At 46.5% G+C, this 14,239-nt stretch overlaps 1 protein-coding gene across 2 annotated transcripts; it reads left to right on the top strand.

Annotated features, from left to right (window-relative positions):
• Positions 1 to 1,541: 1,541 nt before the first annotated feature.
• LOC132591639 (uncharacterized) lies at positions 1,542 to 8,962 on the top strand. Of its 2 annotated transcripts, none has more exons than XM_088663445.1 (2): positions 1,542 to 2,540; positions 7,069 to 8,962. In XM_088663445.1, the coding sequence occupies exon 2, from the start codon at positions 7,148 to 7,150 to the stop codon at positions 8,159 to 8,161; it is 1,014 nt and encodes a 337-aa protein (XP_088519571.1). In that variant the 5' UTR covers positions 1,542 to 2,540; positions 7,069 to 7,147; the 3' UTR covers positions 8,162 to 8,962. The 2 variants fall into 2 exon arrangements, with proteins under 2 accessions (XP_088519571.1, XP_088519570.1); XM_088663444.1 differs by having other exon boundaries at positions 1,691 to 1,863.
• Positions 8,963 to 14,239: the final 5,277 nt, after the last annotated feature.

The raw sequence follows: 14,239 nt of genomic DNA on the forward strand, positions 1-14,239 counted from the left end.
GTGTGTTTTACTTTGAGGGGTGGTTTGGGGACCTCGGCACACAATAAATGGGCAACAAAAATAGTTTGTTTATGTTTCCTGTTTTCTTTCCCCAAGCAGAGATAATATGTAAGTGTGGTGTCAGCTCTCTAAAAAGGTCAACAACTTTGGGAAAGGGGGGAGGGGCGCCGGAGGGATCTTCGCACCACGGCGCCGGATATGCTTAAGACGGCCCTGGGACTACCCTTTAGGGTTGTCGTAAATTACTGTTCCAACCCCGGTTTTTTTGCCCGTGACGGCGGCAAGGCACTGGAGCTAACTTTGGCAAGGCGAGGGGCCGCCCTTGTGGCAAGTGCTTGTCGGTGGCCGGGCAGCGAAGAGCCCCGGAGGGCAGCTTTGGTGCTTATTTGCTCCGAGGATCGAGGCAGGCGCAGCCATGGGCAGGGTCTCCGGGGAGCCGGCGGCAGCTTTATAAGCCGGCGCCCTTCGTGGGGATGGCCTTGTCTGGCGCCACCATGCCTCCTGTCACCACCTTCCGCAAGTTGGGCCCCGAGCTCTAAATTTTGGGAAAGGGAGGGGGCACAGGAGGGATCTTTGCACCAAGGCGCTGGATGAGCTTAAGACGGCCCTGCATGGACTCCCTCTCTTTCCCTCCCCCACCGAAAGATGCGAAAGGCGCACTCGCCGGAAGCCCGGAGCGCCCCACGGATTCCTGCCGAGGGATCCGTCGCGAGGGGAGCCAGACCTGCCTGTGTTCGCCTGGGCTGGGCTGTTAGAACTGGCGCCGCTACCTGACCTGCATTGCAGGATCTTGGTGCGAGTCAGGAGGGGGTCTCACCTTCATAGCGGGAGCCGAATGAGGGGTACATCTGCCACTGAGCAGTGCCCCTCCCCCCTCATGAGCAAAGCCCAAGTTCAAACACCAGCCCCTATTTTTAAAAGGCACCCGTAATGACGACACTGGGCTACCTTTTAGGGTTGTCGTAAATTACTGTTCTAAGCCCCACAAATCCGGTCTACTTTGCAGGGCTGTTGTAACGGGGACACCCCACGCCACGGCCCTGCCTCCCCCACGTTGTGTAAGGGGTGTGAAAATGAACGGACTCCCCCCTCTCCCGGCAAGGGATTAAAAGAGGGAATGTAAACTGTGCCACCTTCGTGCCCCGGAGGTTGGGGGGGGGGGCGTCTCTTTCCCTGCCGGCTCCGGGGATCGAACCTAGGACCTTCTCAGCAAAAAAAAAACAAACAGCATAACGGAGCTTGTTTTGAATGAGAATTTGTGCGTTCTGGGAGGGAGGGGTCATTCATTCCTCCTCATGGGTCAGTGAGCTCGGCTTCCTAGAGAGGCAGGAAGGTTGGGAAGGGGGAGGGGGGAATAAAGGTTGGAGGGGGAGGGGCGCCATCCACATTCCCGAAAGAGGAGCAGGTCTGCAGAGGAGGAGGGGAAAAAGGTGCAAAATATATCTATATATTGGGGGGGCGGGTGAGAGAAGGATGTGCTTTTCTCCCCCTTAATCTACAAACAGGGAAGCTGGGAAGGGAGGACAGGATTTGGGTCGAGGTGGGGGGGATGAAAGGAAAGTAGGGGAGTGCCCCCCTCCCCCTTCCTTCTGTTGAAGGACTGAGACTTGAACCGAGGCCCCAGTTCCGCGCCTCTCTCTGCGAGTTCAGGGTTTTCCCTGGCAAGAATCCCTGGGGCGCTTTTGACTCCACGCTCCTTTGTGTGGAGAATCAAAGAGGGAGTCCATGGAAGGGTTAAAGGAGGCGAGAGAGGCCTGAATAGAGACCCCCCCCCATCTCCCTCCTCTCCTCCCTCCCTCCCCTTCTGTCGAGGCTCCTCCGGATGGAGTGGTGGGAGCACTTGGGAGCAATTCGGCAAGAAGGGTGAGCCGGCCATGGGGCCTCTGGGCAAAGGGGACCCCCAGGGAAGGAGGGCAGACGAACTTAGGGGGCTGGGGAGGAAGGGAAGCATCCCTGGGAGAGGAATCGAAGACATCTTGGAGAAAGTGAGAGAGACTTGGGGGCTGCCTGCCTTGACTTCTCCCTCCTGCCCAGGAATCTGCCATGACTTCAAGGCAACCAGGGAGAGATCCCTGAACAGGAGGCCTGATCCACCCACCCTCTCCTCCCTTGAAGCTCAGTCCTTGCCCTGCCATAAGTCCCAGATCAGCAGCTGGAAGGGAGCGCTGGGGGCTGTTATAACGAGTCCAACCATTGGGGGAAAGGGAAAAGGGAGGAAGCCCACTGTAATATTTCCACCCTTTGAGGCTTCTGTCTCATCAACTAGTCTCTCCCATATGCCTGTGTTTCTGTGGAGAAAGATCAAAAGAGTCCCTACCCAGAGATAACTGTGCCCAACTCCTTCTCTCCATTCCACCAGGTTTCCATTATTGCCACTATTTCAGATCTCTTAAATCTTTGGGATTTAAGGGATTGGGAAGATTGTTATGGAAATGGGTGGGGTTCCTCCCCCCCAGCCTGTGTAATTATTATTGCAATTGTTATTTTTTATTTATTTATTGAATCTGTTAGCTGCTTTCTCCTGCCCAGGGCAGCCCAAAGTGAGTTACAACCTGTTGTTGTTGTTGTTGTTGTTGTTGTTGTTGTTATGTTCCACGGTGACCTTGTCGTCTTTGTTATGTTTTCTGTATTTTGGGGGGGGGGCAAGAGAAGGGTGTTCTCAGGGCCTGCTCCACTGTGAGGGAGACTGAGGCAGCCCCCTCAGGCAGCAGATGCAGAGAGGGGCAAGGAGGGGACTGAGCTGAGTGCCATTTGGCCTGCCCTGATTTAACCCTCTATCCTCTCATCCAGTGGAAGGTGCTGTCCCATTGCCAGTGTCCTAGACACAATATAGCAGCCTTGGGAAGTCAGAGGTTCAGAATGATTTGGGAATGTGTGCAGTTGGTTGGACTGCACCACCAGGAAGATGTTGGAGATCATGGAGGAAGGAGGAATCAAAATACAGATATTCAGCATTTTCAGAAGAGGGGGAAGAATGGGAAAGTGTGTCCAACTACTGTATATTCCTGTGTATAAGACTACTTTTTAACCCAGGAAAATCTTCTCAAAAGTCGGGGGTCGTCTTATACGCCCAGTCGTCTTATACACCGGAATATACGGATAAGACTCCCATCATCCCTGGCCATGGGCCATCCTTGCTTTGGCAGGTGGTACTTTGTGTCCAACCACATCTGGAGGGTCAGAGATGCCTCACCTCATCATAGAAGGTTCCTCTAGGGCAGCATTTCTCAACCTTGGATCCTCAGATGTTCTTGGACTGCAACTTCCATAAACACTGACCCCTGGCCTGATGGCTAGGAATGATGGGAATTGTAGTCCCACAACATTTGGGGACCCAAGGTCGAGAAAGGCTGCTCTAGGGCTCAGTGTTGGTGAAACTGGATCTTAAGGGTTCTTGAGAAATTTCCCTGGGATTATGATTTGTATCTAGACCAATCTGTGGTCGTCAACAGGTTTACGTAAGACACCTATCAGCCCATCACCCATTCCCACCACCCTTCTGAGTAATACCCCTCCCACCCTCCCACTATATATAGGGGTCTGGTGACTTCTGTTTCAGTGTATTTTATAAAAGGTTCGTTGATGATTTATTTTTGGTCTTTAAGAATGTCAATAAGATTAATAGTTTTTTTGCATGGTGTCAGGAGATGCACCCCAATATTCAATTTACCACCCATTATCATAGTCAACACATTATCTTTCTGGATACAGTTGTATACTGGGATAACACTAACCAACTGGCAACTAGAACCTATAGAAAGCCTACAGATAGGCTGTCTTATCTGCACTACAAATCATTTCATCCTTTTCATCTTAAATGTAATTTACCATACAGACAATTTTTGAGAATTAAAATAAATTCTACCACTCTGAAGGATTAAAACATAAACTGCAACCAAATGCAGTGGCGTAGCGTGGGTTGTCAGCACCCGGGGCAAGGCAAGTAATTTGCGCCCCCTAACCCGTGGATTTTAGCACTCGAGTCTCTTCCACTAGATTAGTTAAAGAAACCCTTACCCCCTAAGCACATGTATTGTTTGTTATGAAAATACTGATGTAATTAAAGTAAAATGCATCTAAATACAAGTTTATTTTCAAACACTTTATTGAGTGATGAGTGATCATAAACAAAAAAATTTAGAGAAGCAAATCTATACATGCACTGGTAGTCGTTAAAGTACCACAAGACTGTGGCTTTCATGAACCATTTCATCAGCTGCATGGCAAGATGAGATGAGAGGCAGATATTTGCTATTACAAATTCAGGCTGGAAAGACTAGCAATGCAAGATGTATTGTAAGTGTTACTTTGCAGGGCACAACTTCAATTCAAGATCCACATTTTAAAAAAAGTTATCTGAGTGGTCTCTGAATTCCTGCATTGCAGGGGGTTGGACTAGATGTCTTCAGGGTCCCTTCCAACTCTATGATTCTATAGTCGTGCCATCTATGATTCTGTGTCATTGACTGAACCTGGGACTTTCTGTGTACAAAGCATGTGTTCTACCACTGAGTTGTGAACCTCCCCCCTTTTATTTTTAAAATCCTGTTGCATTAATACTGTCACAGCTGTGTAAAGCAGCCTTTGTCAACCTGGTGCCCTCCAAGAGACTTTGAATCAGCACCAACCAGCAAGAGATTTATTGTATTGAAGTATGTATTGAAGGGGGAGAGAGCTGATATTGCAGCTATAGAACAGAAGCAAGCAAAAAAGGAGGGTGAATGAAAGAACAGTGCTCAAGAATGTGAAGGGTAGGTTTATATTGTAGCAGAGCAGAAAGAAGAACTTATTCAAGCTCCAGTTCTGACATGCGAGGAAAGGGGGCAGGGGGGACAAACAAAGTCTGTCTGTCTGTCTCTCTCTCTCTCTGTGTGTGTGTGTGTGGCAAAGGGGGGCAGAGAAAAGAAGGATGCAATGAGGATGGGGGGGATAGAAGAAAAGGAGGACCAGTTTGAGAGGGAAACACCGTGAAGGGGGGGGGGAGCGAGCCGAAAACTGAAAATCCTAAAAGGAATTTGGGGGGAGGAGGAGTGTGGGGATTGGGGAAAGAGAGAGAGAGAAGCATGGGGAAAGGGGTGGAAAGAGAAAATAAAAGAGAAAAGTCACTATCAGGTTTGGATTGGAAAACAGCCTTGCATCCTGTGGAATACACTTCAAATGGTAGATCTTGTTAAAGGAAACCACTTTTTTATCATTCAAACAAAAGGTCAAAACACCCCAACATTTAATTGTTATTTCCTCCGTCCTGTCATCAAAAGGGGGCAGGAAAAAGGACCTTATGCATTTTATGAATGAGTAACAGATGGGACTCTAAGACTGAGGAAACCCGTTTTCACAAAGGCGATGGAGAGATAGGTGTGCATTCCAAACCCGCTGGTGTTACAATGGACTGATCAACGAAAAGCAGCCAGCAAGGAGGCTTTACTTTAACAATTAATATAAAATTGAGATTTTAACCGATTCACAAAATTCCAGTGCCAGCTCCCCTCTGCTACACAGAACTCATAAATAAAGCGAACCAAGAGCACTCGACCACCCTCCTACCCCTCTTTCCCCCCTAGGAATGAGACGAGCCCCCACCCCTTACACACCTCTCCCGCTCGTCCCCACCTCTGCCTCCCGAGCAGGAGAGGCGGGAGCAGCAGCAGCAGCAACACCATTTCAGCGGCTCCTCAAAAGCTGCCCTTTCTCGCAGCCGCGCCCACCTCTCTCTTTCCCAGCAAGCGTGTCTCTTTAACCCCATCAGGGCTGGGCTGTCCGTGCCTCTGCCACCCAACTCTTCCAGCCTCGGCAAGTCCACCATTTCGGAGCCGGCAAGTGGGAAGCCCCGATAGGGTTAAAGAGGCTGCGTGAGCCAGGCAAGGGCAGAGAGCTGCGAGCGCGCGCCCACCCCAGATGTTGCGCCCGGTGCGGCTGCCCCCTGGCCCCCCCACGCTACGCCACTGACCAAATGGCGTGTGAATTTGCGAACAGAGGCTATCCTCAACAAATAATAAGAACAGCACAGGCAAGGACGCACAATAGGCCTAGGCCCTAGATATACTGGTACACTCTTTGCAGAACGATCTAAACCTAAATATCGTCTCCTAACTTGATCCTTAGATTTTACCCCATTATCCAACTCAATAGCCAGGATTATTGGAAAACACTGGCACATTTTACAAGAAATCCCAGGTTGTCCAAGTATGCCTCCACACATTGGTTTCCGCAGAACCAAGAATCTGAAAGACATTTTAGTACATGTGGATATGACCAGCGAGAGCCAACCTCAGGCAAGTAAGATCAAAGGTCATTTTAAATGCGGGCGTTGTGCCATATGTAGCCTAACCATCAAACAAAAAGAATTTACCATCCCGAACACCAATAAAGTAATTCAACTAGATACATTTACGAACTGTAATTCTCGGGGCGTGGTATATGCCATCCAATGCAAATGCAGCCTATGGTACATAGGGAGCACAATAAGAACGGTAAAGACTAGAATATTAGAGCACAAAAGCCGCATTGCAAACCAAGTGGTAGAGGCACCGCTCACGTCCCATTTTATAGGAGCTAACCATAGAGTCACAGACTTCAGGTGGTTTGTTATCTACAAATATACAGTGGTGCCTCGCTTAACGAATGCCCTGTAAGACCAATTTTTTGCTAGACGAATGGATTTTGCGATCAGAGGTTGCCTCGCAAGACGACGAGGTTTTCTATGGCTGCCGCTTCGTCTTGCGAAGCGTGGCCATAGAAAAATGAACCTCCGACTGCAAAGTCCAACGTGCAGCAAAAAATTGTCAGGGCTTTTTGCCACCTGCCTTCCCCTTGGCAGCTCCCTTTCCTGTGAGAAAACACTTTTTATAGAAAGTAAACCCCACAGTTCAACCGTATTCTAATATAATGCTGCTTCATTAACGTTGATTAAGGGTTAGGAAAGGCTGATGATGCATTACAATTATTTAACATTATTTCATGTGCCTTTCCTAAAAATTTGGAACATATGGGGGACAGGAGATGTACGAGATGTTAAAATAAAAATAGGTGCTAATTGATGTGTGTAATATCCCTTTGTTCTTTTCCTAGAAAACAATTTCTCTCTCCCCCACCCCCGTCGAAAAAGGACAATGGAGAAGGCAGTCAAAATTATGGTGGGCCTTGTCCAATGGGAATAACAAAGAAATCGTTTAAATACATGGAGTGTGGAAAGAGCTTCACTGACAGTGGAAAACTTAAAATTCATCAACAGACTCACACGGGGGAGAAACCATTTCAATGTATGGAGTGTGAAAAGAGCTTCAGTCAGAGTGCACACCTTAGAATTCATCAACGGACTCACACGGGGGAGAAACCATTTAAGTGCATGGAATGTGGAAAGAGCTTCAGTCAGAGTGGAGACCTTAGAAAACATCACCGGACTCACATGGGGGAGAAACCATTTAAATGCATGGAATGTGGAAAGAGCTTCACTGATAGTGGAACACTTAGAATTCATCAACGGAGTCACACGGGGGAGAAACCATTTCAATGCATGGACTGTGGAAAGAGCTTCAGTCAGAGTGGACACCTTAAAATTCATCAACGGACTCACACAGGGGAGAAACCATTTAAATGCATGGAATGTGGAAAGTGCTTCAGTGAGAGTGGAAGCCTGAATTTACATCATCAGACTCACACAGGGGAGAAACCATTTAAGTGCATGGAATGTGGAAAGAGCTTCAGTGGGAGTGGAAACCTTAGAAAACATCAACGGACTCACACGGGAGAGAAACCATTTCAATGCATCGAGTGTGGAAAGAGCTTCAGTGGGAGTGGACACCTTAGAATTCATCAACGGAGTCACACGGGGGAGAAACCATTTAAGTGCATGGAATGTGGAAAGAGCTTCAGGAGGAGTGGACACCTGAATTTACACCACCAGACTCACACGGGGGAGAAACCATTTCAATGCAACGAGTGTGGAAAGAGCTTCAGTCAGAGTGGACACCTTAGAATTCATCAACGGACTCACACGGGGGAGAAACCATATAAATGCACAGAGTGTGGAAAGAGCTTCAGTCAGAGTGGAACACTTCGATTTCATCAACGTACTCACACGGGGGAGAAACCATATAATTCCAAGGAAGCGGACAGAGGTTCAGTTGAAGTGGAAGTCTTACAAACCATCAAAAGACTCTGAGGGGTAAGAGCTGTAAGAGTGGAAACTCTACAAGCCATCAATTAAAGAAGAGAAATGGTTTAAATAGAAGGATTGTAGATTCTGCTTTGGTTATTATGGAACACTTTTTAGAGTGTAGAATCTGTTTCTCTACGAGTTGACAATTTCTTTCACATCAATAACAGGAAATCAATCTTAAATGCATGCATCGTATGTGAGCTGTTGTTTGTATGTAACATTGTCTACACTTGTTTTTAAAGTAATGAGGGTAACATTTCAGAAAAGTAAGCATAATATAATACTTAATGTAGTGTTAGATAGGGAGGGGAGTGTGTGCGTCTGGAGTGTTGCTTCTGAATGAGGATTGACTGAGAGTGAGATGGTTTTGGTGTTTGGTGGAGGGAGTTGGAAATGTTTGTATGTGGGAATGGAGAGTTGCACAAAGTGGAACTGAGATTGGTGGTGTTGCTTTGGAAGCAGAGTTAGATTAGCATAACTCCCACTGTTATAATTGCAATAATGGAACCATGAAGACACAGAATATTGAAAGCACCTACTTATATGCCCAAGGTAACCTTGAAACCCTCATCTGTTGTTTTGATATATAGATATATTGTGTCAGGAGATTCAGTTCCACCTTAAGACTTAGGCATGTTGCTGCTGATATATGTCACATGTCTAGGTATATCCTTTTATGGACTCTTACTTTCAGTTCTGTTCTGAGTTCTGTTCTGAACTGTTTGATCTGATGGAAGAGAGAAAGCATCGTTCGCTCTCTCTTCATGCTGTAATATAGCTGTAAATAAACCACTTTAAAATGCCTCTCTGCTGCTGCCTTATCATCTCCGCTGCAACCGCTGAAACTGCGTGGGCATCTCTGCTGATTGCGTGCTCAGGTTGCTGAGACCCTGAGTCGTGTTTGTGTTCCATGGGAATCACCGGGACTGAGACGAAGAGGGAGCTGCCGGCTGGACCTCCCAATGGTGAAATCCCATCAAAAGGGTTCCGGGCCCAGAAGTACAAGGGTCGTCAAGCCCAGAGGAGATGGTTGGTGGTCTCTGGACCAGTCAGTTATGGATCCAGGAGCAGGCAGTGTGTTCCGAATGCGGCTTTGATCAGTGCTGAAAACATCGGAGCATTTGAGAGGTATGTGTGGAGAGCGAAGGCAGCAAAATGTTTATTCAGCAAGCTGCTGGCTGCTGCCGGAGAAAGCTTTGAAACAGTCGTAAACCTGTCCCAGTGATTAATTGACTGTGAGATAGAGCTGGAGCGGAGGCATTTTTCCAAAGTGATTGCCTGTAACGGGTGGCTGGAAAAATGGAGAATATGCTTGGAAGCTCTAACCAGATAATTCTTCTGGATGGGACTAATTATCATACATGGAAAATATATGTAGAAGGCAAGTTAAGACTTGCAAAGCTCTGGCATGTGATTGATGAGAACCCCCCCCCCGTGCCAGTGACGAATGCTTGGGCTCAATGTGACTCACAAGCTCGCGGTTTGATTATTGGATGTGTCTCAGCTACAGAATTAATTACCCTTGCTAACAGAGCGTCTGCGAGACAAATGTGGGAGGGACTACGTGAAGCTCATGAACGCAAACAGGCAGGGTCAGTTCTATTGTTTTTTCGGACTCTGCACAACATGAAACTCCAGCCGGGAGGTGATTTACGTGCCCACATTCTTGAAATGCAGCGGCTGAGGGAGGAACTGGTGAATCGTGAATTTGTTTTGCCAGAAGCTGTGTTTGCAGTGTTGATTCTGGACTCTTTAGACCACAGCTTTGATGCCATTGCTAGCCAGTTAGCAGCCCTCCCCACAAGAGATTTAACAGCAGCTAGAGTAATTGCTGTATTGCAAAATGAGTGGGATCGGAGGAGAGCAGAGGGCGCCAGTTGCAAATCACAGGAGCCAGCTGCTACGTGCCAATCTCAAGCTGATAACGCTAGAGCCTTCACGATCAAATGCTATGGTTGCGGAGGTCAGGGTCACGTAAAGCGAAACTGCAGAAAGAAGCAAGATAAGCAAAGACCAATAGCTGCTGCAAATTTCAAAGGCAAGCAAGGAAAGGGGGGTGGCAGCGGTGGAAAGCAGCCAAGTGGACAGCGTAAAGCTATGCTGGCTAAGATAACAGCAACTTCAAAGGCTAATAACTTATTTGTTGTTGATTCTGGTGCGACTCATCACATCTGCCGAGACCGACATCTTTTTGTTTCATTTCAAGCCTATAAGGGGAAGATTTTACAGGCAGGTGGATCATCTTTGGACATTCAAGGAACTGGGACAATTGTGTTAGAATCTCTAAACCTAGAGATTGCTGATGTGCTTTATGTGCCAAAAGCAAAGGATAATTTACTTTCAGTTCCACAGCTGGACAGAAAGGGTTTTCACATCTCTTTCAGGAATGGCATTGCCATTATCACTAAGAACAATGAAGAATACGTACGTGCTGAAAAGGTTGATGAACTGTTTTTGATGACTTTTGATGATGTAAAAGTGTCTGAGGGTGAACCTGATGAAAATGTTGCTTATGTTGCTAACACAACTAATAGGCCTCTTCATGCAGGTTGTATTCACGAATACCATCGCATTTTTGGACACTTAGGCTGGCAAGCAGTGTCCAAGATGCCCAAGGTTGTGCAGGGCTTGAAGCTTAAACCCTGCAAGTATCATATGAAGTGTGTTTCCTGTGCACAACATAAGGTGAAAGTTGCACCCAAAGGGAAAGTGTCTGGGAGGAAGGCAACCCAGCCTTATCAGGTGGTCCATGCAGACCTGGTAGGTCCACTATCACCATCTGTGAGTGGATCTAGGTATTTTATGATCCTAATAGACTCCTACACCAGATATGTTCACGTGTTTGTGCTAAAACAGAAATCAGAAGCCTTTTTAAAGTTCAAAGGTTTCTGTGCATGGCTTGAAAATGCCAGGGGCCAAAAGATAAAGTGCCTATTCAGTGACAATGGAGGGGAGTTCACTTCTCATGAATTTAAAGCTTTTCTGTCTGAGAAGGGAATTCAACACGATCTGGCATGCCCCAGAAGTCCTTGGGAAAATGGTCTGTGTGAAAGGGCAGGACAAACCTTACAGCAGGGACTTAAAACCTTGCTGCATGATGCCAATTTGCCACAACAGTATTGGGCCGAAGCACTATCTAATTTTGTATACACTCTTAATCGCAGGTGGCATTCAGCGATTGAGTGTACCCCTTATGAGAAGATGTTTGGCAAACAGCCTTACATCAAACACATGAGGATCTTTGGATCTGACATGTGGGTAAACACCCCACAAAGTGGTAAGCTGGGGACACGAGGTGAACCTGGTATATTCTTGGGATACGAAAATGGAGCGTACAGAGTGTTAATGAAAAACACTCAAACTGTAAGAATCACCAAGAGTGTCCAGTGCAATCCCAAATGGGGGAAAAATGTGGGGATTTTTCAGATTCATCCTGTTGATGAAGAAGAAGAAGAAGAAGCACAAGCTGAGGATGATGATGAGCAGGATTCTGGTTCTGATTCTGATTCAGTAAGAGGCGCAGGTGCACTATCAGCATCTGATAGTGACACTGCAGATTATTTAAGTGCAAAAGCCTCAATCAGACCATCAGATGCGTCTGACACTGAACCAGAAGAACCTCTGTTCACCATTGGTCGCTTTTCTCCTAAAAAGGAGGAGTTAAGTAAAGATGAAGAACTGACTGTTCGAAGGTCCGAGAGGGCCACAAAGGGGAAACCGCCCAAGAGATATGCTGACGAATATGCAAAGACAGCTGTTGCTGTTCTTGGTACCTCTGAAAAAATCTTTGAACCTGCTAGTTTCCAAGAGGTTCAGGAATTGAACCCAAAGCAGGCTCAGCCATGGCTGGAAGCCATGAAGGCTGAAATTGACTCCTTAGATAGAAATCAAACCTGGGAGCTAGTTCCAGTTGTCCCGGGAATGAGGCTTGTTGACAGCAAGTGGGTGTTTAAAGCCAAGACTAACCAGAATGGAAAGATTATGAGACACAAAGCAAGGTTGGTCGCCAGAGGATTTTCGCAGGTACTGGGGGAGGACTTTCACCAAGTCTTTGCTCCTACCGTGAAATACGAGACGGTGAGACTCATGCTTAAATTTGCGTCTGAACAAAAGTTTCAGGTCGCCCATCATGATATTGATACAGCTTTTTTATACGGGGTTTTGCAGGAAGATATATTTTTACTGCCCCCTGCTGGTGTGGATGTACCAAAGGGAATGGTATGCAAACTAAAGAAATCACTGTATGGGCTCAAACAGAGTGCCAGGTGTTGGAACACCAAACTTACAGAAACATTGCTTTCCTTAGGATTTAAGCAAGGTATCGCTGATCCGTGTGTATTTGTCAAACAAGAGGGGGAGCAAAAACTATATTGTATTTGTTTTGTTGATGATTTGCTGTTCTTCTGGAAGAACAAAGAGTTGTACCAGAGTACACTTGCTCAGTTGAAGGAACACTTCAATATGAAAGACCTAGGTGAGGTTTCCAATTATCTTTCTCTACAGGTTGAGAGAAACAAAGAAGGTACTTTTCTGGTACACCAAACTCAAAAGATTACTGATGTGCTGAACCAACTGAATTTAATTGATGCAAATCCTGTTGACACACCTATGGTACAAGGTTATAAAGTTGATGATGATGCAGAACCATTTACCGACACTACACTGTATAGATGTGTGTTAGGTAAGTTAAACTTCATCGCAAGAGTTTCAAGACCTGACATTGCTGTTAGCTGTAATTTGCTGAGCAGACGTGCCAACAATCCTACTGTTCAGGATTGGCGTGCTTTGAAACGCATTTGTAGGTACTTAAAAGGAACCATGCACTACAGATTGCGTTTCACAAGTCAAAAGACTGGAGGTCTGGAAATCTTTGCAGATGCAAGTTTTGGTAGTGATGTCACAGATAGCAAAAGCACTTCAGGTGTTTGTTATGTATACAACCATTGTCTTTTTGATTGGATGTGCAGGAAACAGACAACCGTTTGTCAGAGTTCCTGTGAAGCAGAGCTCAACGCTCTCTCACTCTCCTTAATGGATTGTGAATGGTTGTTGCAACTGTTCAAGGATATTGGAGTTAATGTGTCTTGTCCTATTCAGGTATATCAAGACAATCAGTCCTGTTTAGCTTTGCTAGCATCCGAGAGTTGCAAGCAGAGGACCAAATATTTGCAGATAAAATTACATCGTGCAAGGGAATGCATAAAGAAAGGACTGGTCCAAATATCATACATGCCAGGTAATGAAATTCCGGCTGATATGTTGTCCAAGGTTGTAAATAAAGAACAGTTGCACAGTTATATGCAAAAGCTACAGTTTGGAACTGCTGAGCTTAAGGTTTCACAGAATGGGGGAGTGATGTCAGGAGATTCAGTTCCACCTTAAGACTTAGGCATGTTGCTGCTGATATATGTCACATGTCTAGGTATATCCTTTTATGGACTCTTACTTTCAGTTCTGTTCTGAGTTCTGTTCTGAACTGTTTGATCTGATGGAAGAGATAAAGCATCGTTCGCTCTCTCTTCATGCTGTAATATAGCTGTAAATAAACCACTTTAAAATGCCTCTCTGCTGCTGCCTTATCATCTCCGCTGCAACCGCTGAAACTGCGTGGGCATCTCTGCTGATTGCGTGCTCAGGTTGCTGAGACCCTGAGTCGTGTTTGTGTTCCATGGGAATCACCGGGACTGAGACGAAGAGGGAGCTGCCGGCTGGACCTCCCAATGGTGAAATCCCATCATATTGTGCATATATACATTATGTGGCAGGAGAAATAAAAGGGATATTTAGTGGCATAACCAGGAAAGGCTCTGTTCCTAGCTGCACGTCTTGCATGAGGAGGGAAGGAGGCACAGGGAAGAAGGGGCTGTACCAGAGCATCTCAAAGCAATGTGCTGGGGGTGGGTGGGGTGGCGCACAGTGACACAAGTGTGTGTAGAATGCTATCCCCAAAATGACACAGGGGAGAAACAATATGGATGAATATAAAGCGGAAGGAGGTTCAGGCAGGTTCCAAACCAAGAGTGCTAAGGGTCAACTTCCTCCAAATCCACCAGCTGCCCCAAGGCAGGAGCTGTTAGGATT

Source organism: Zootoca vivipara, chromosome 2 (genome assembly GCF_965207765.1).
Source record: "Zootoca vivipara chromosome 2, rZooViv2.hap1.1, whole genome shotgun sequence".
In the NCBI taxonomy this organism is placed as follows: Eukaryota; Metazoa; Chordata; class Lepidosauria; order Squamata; family Lacertidae; genus Zootoca; species Zootoca vivipara.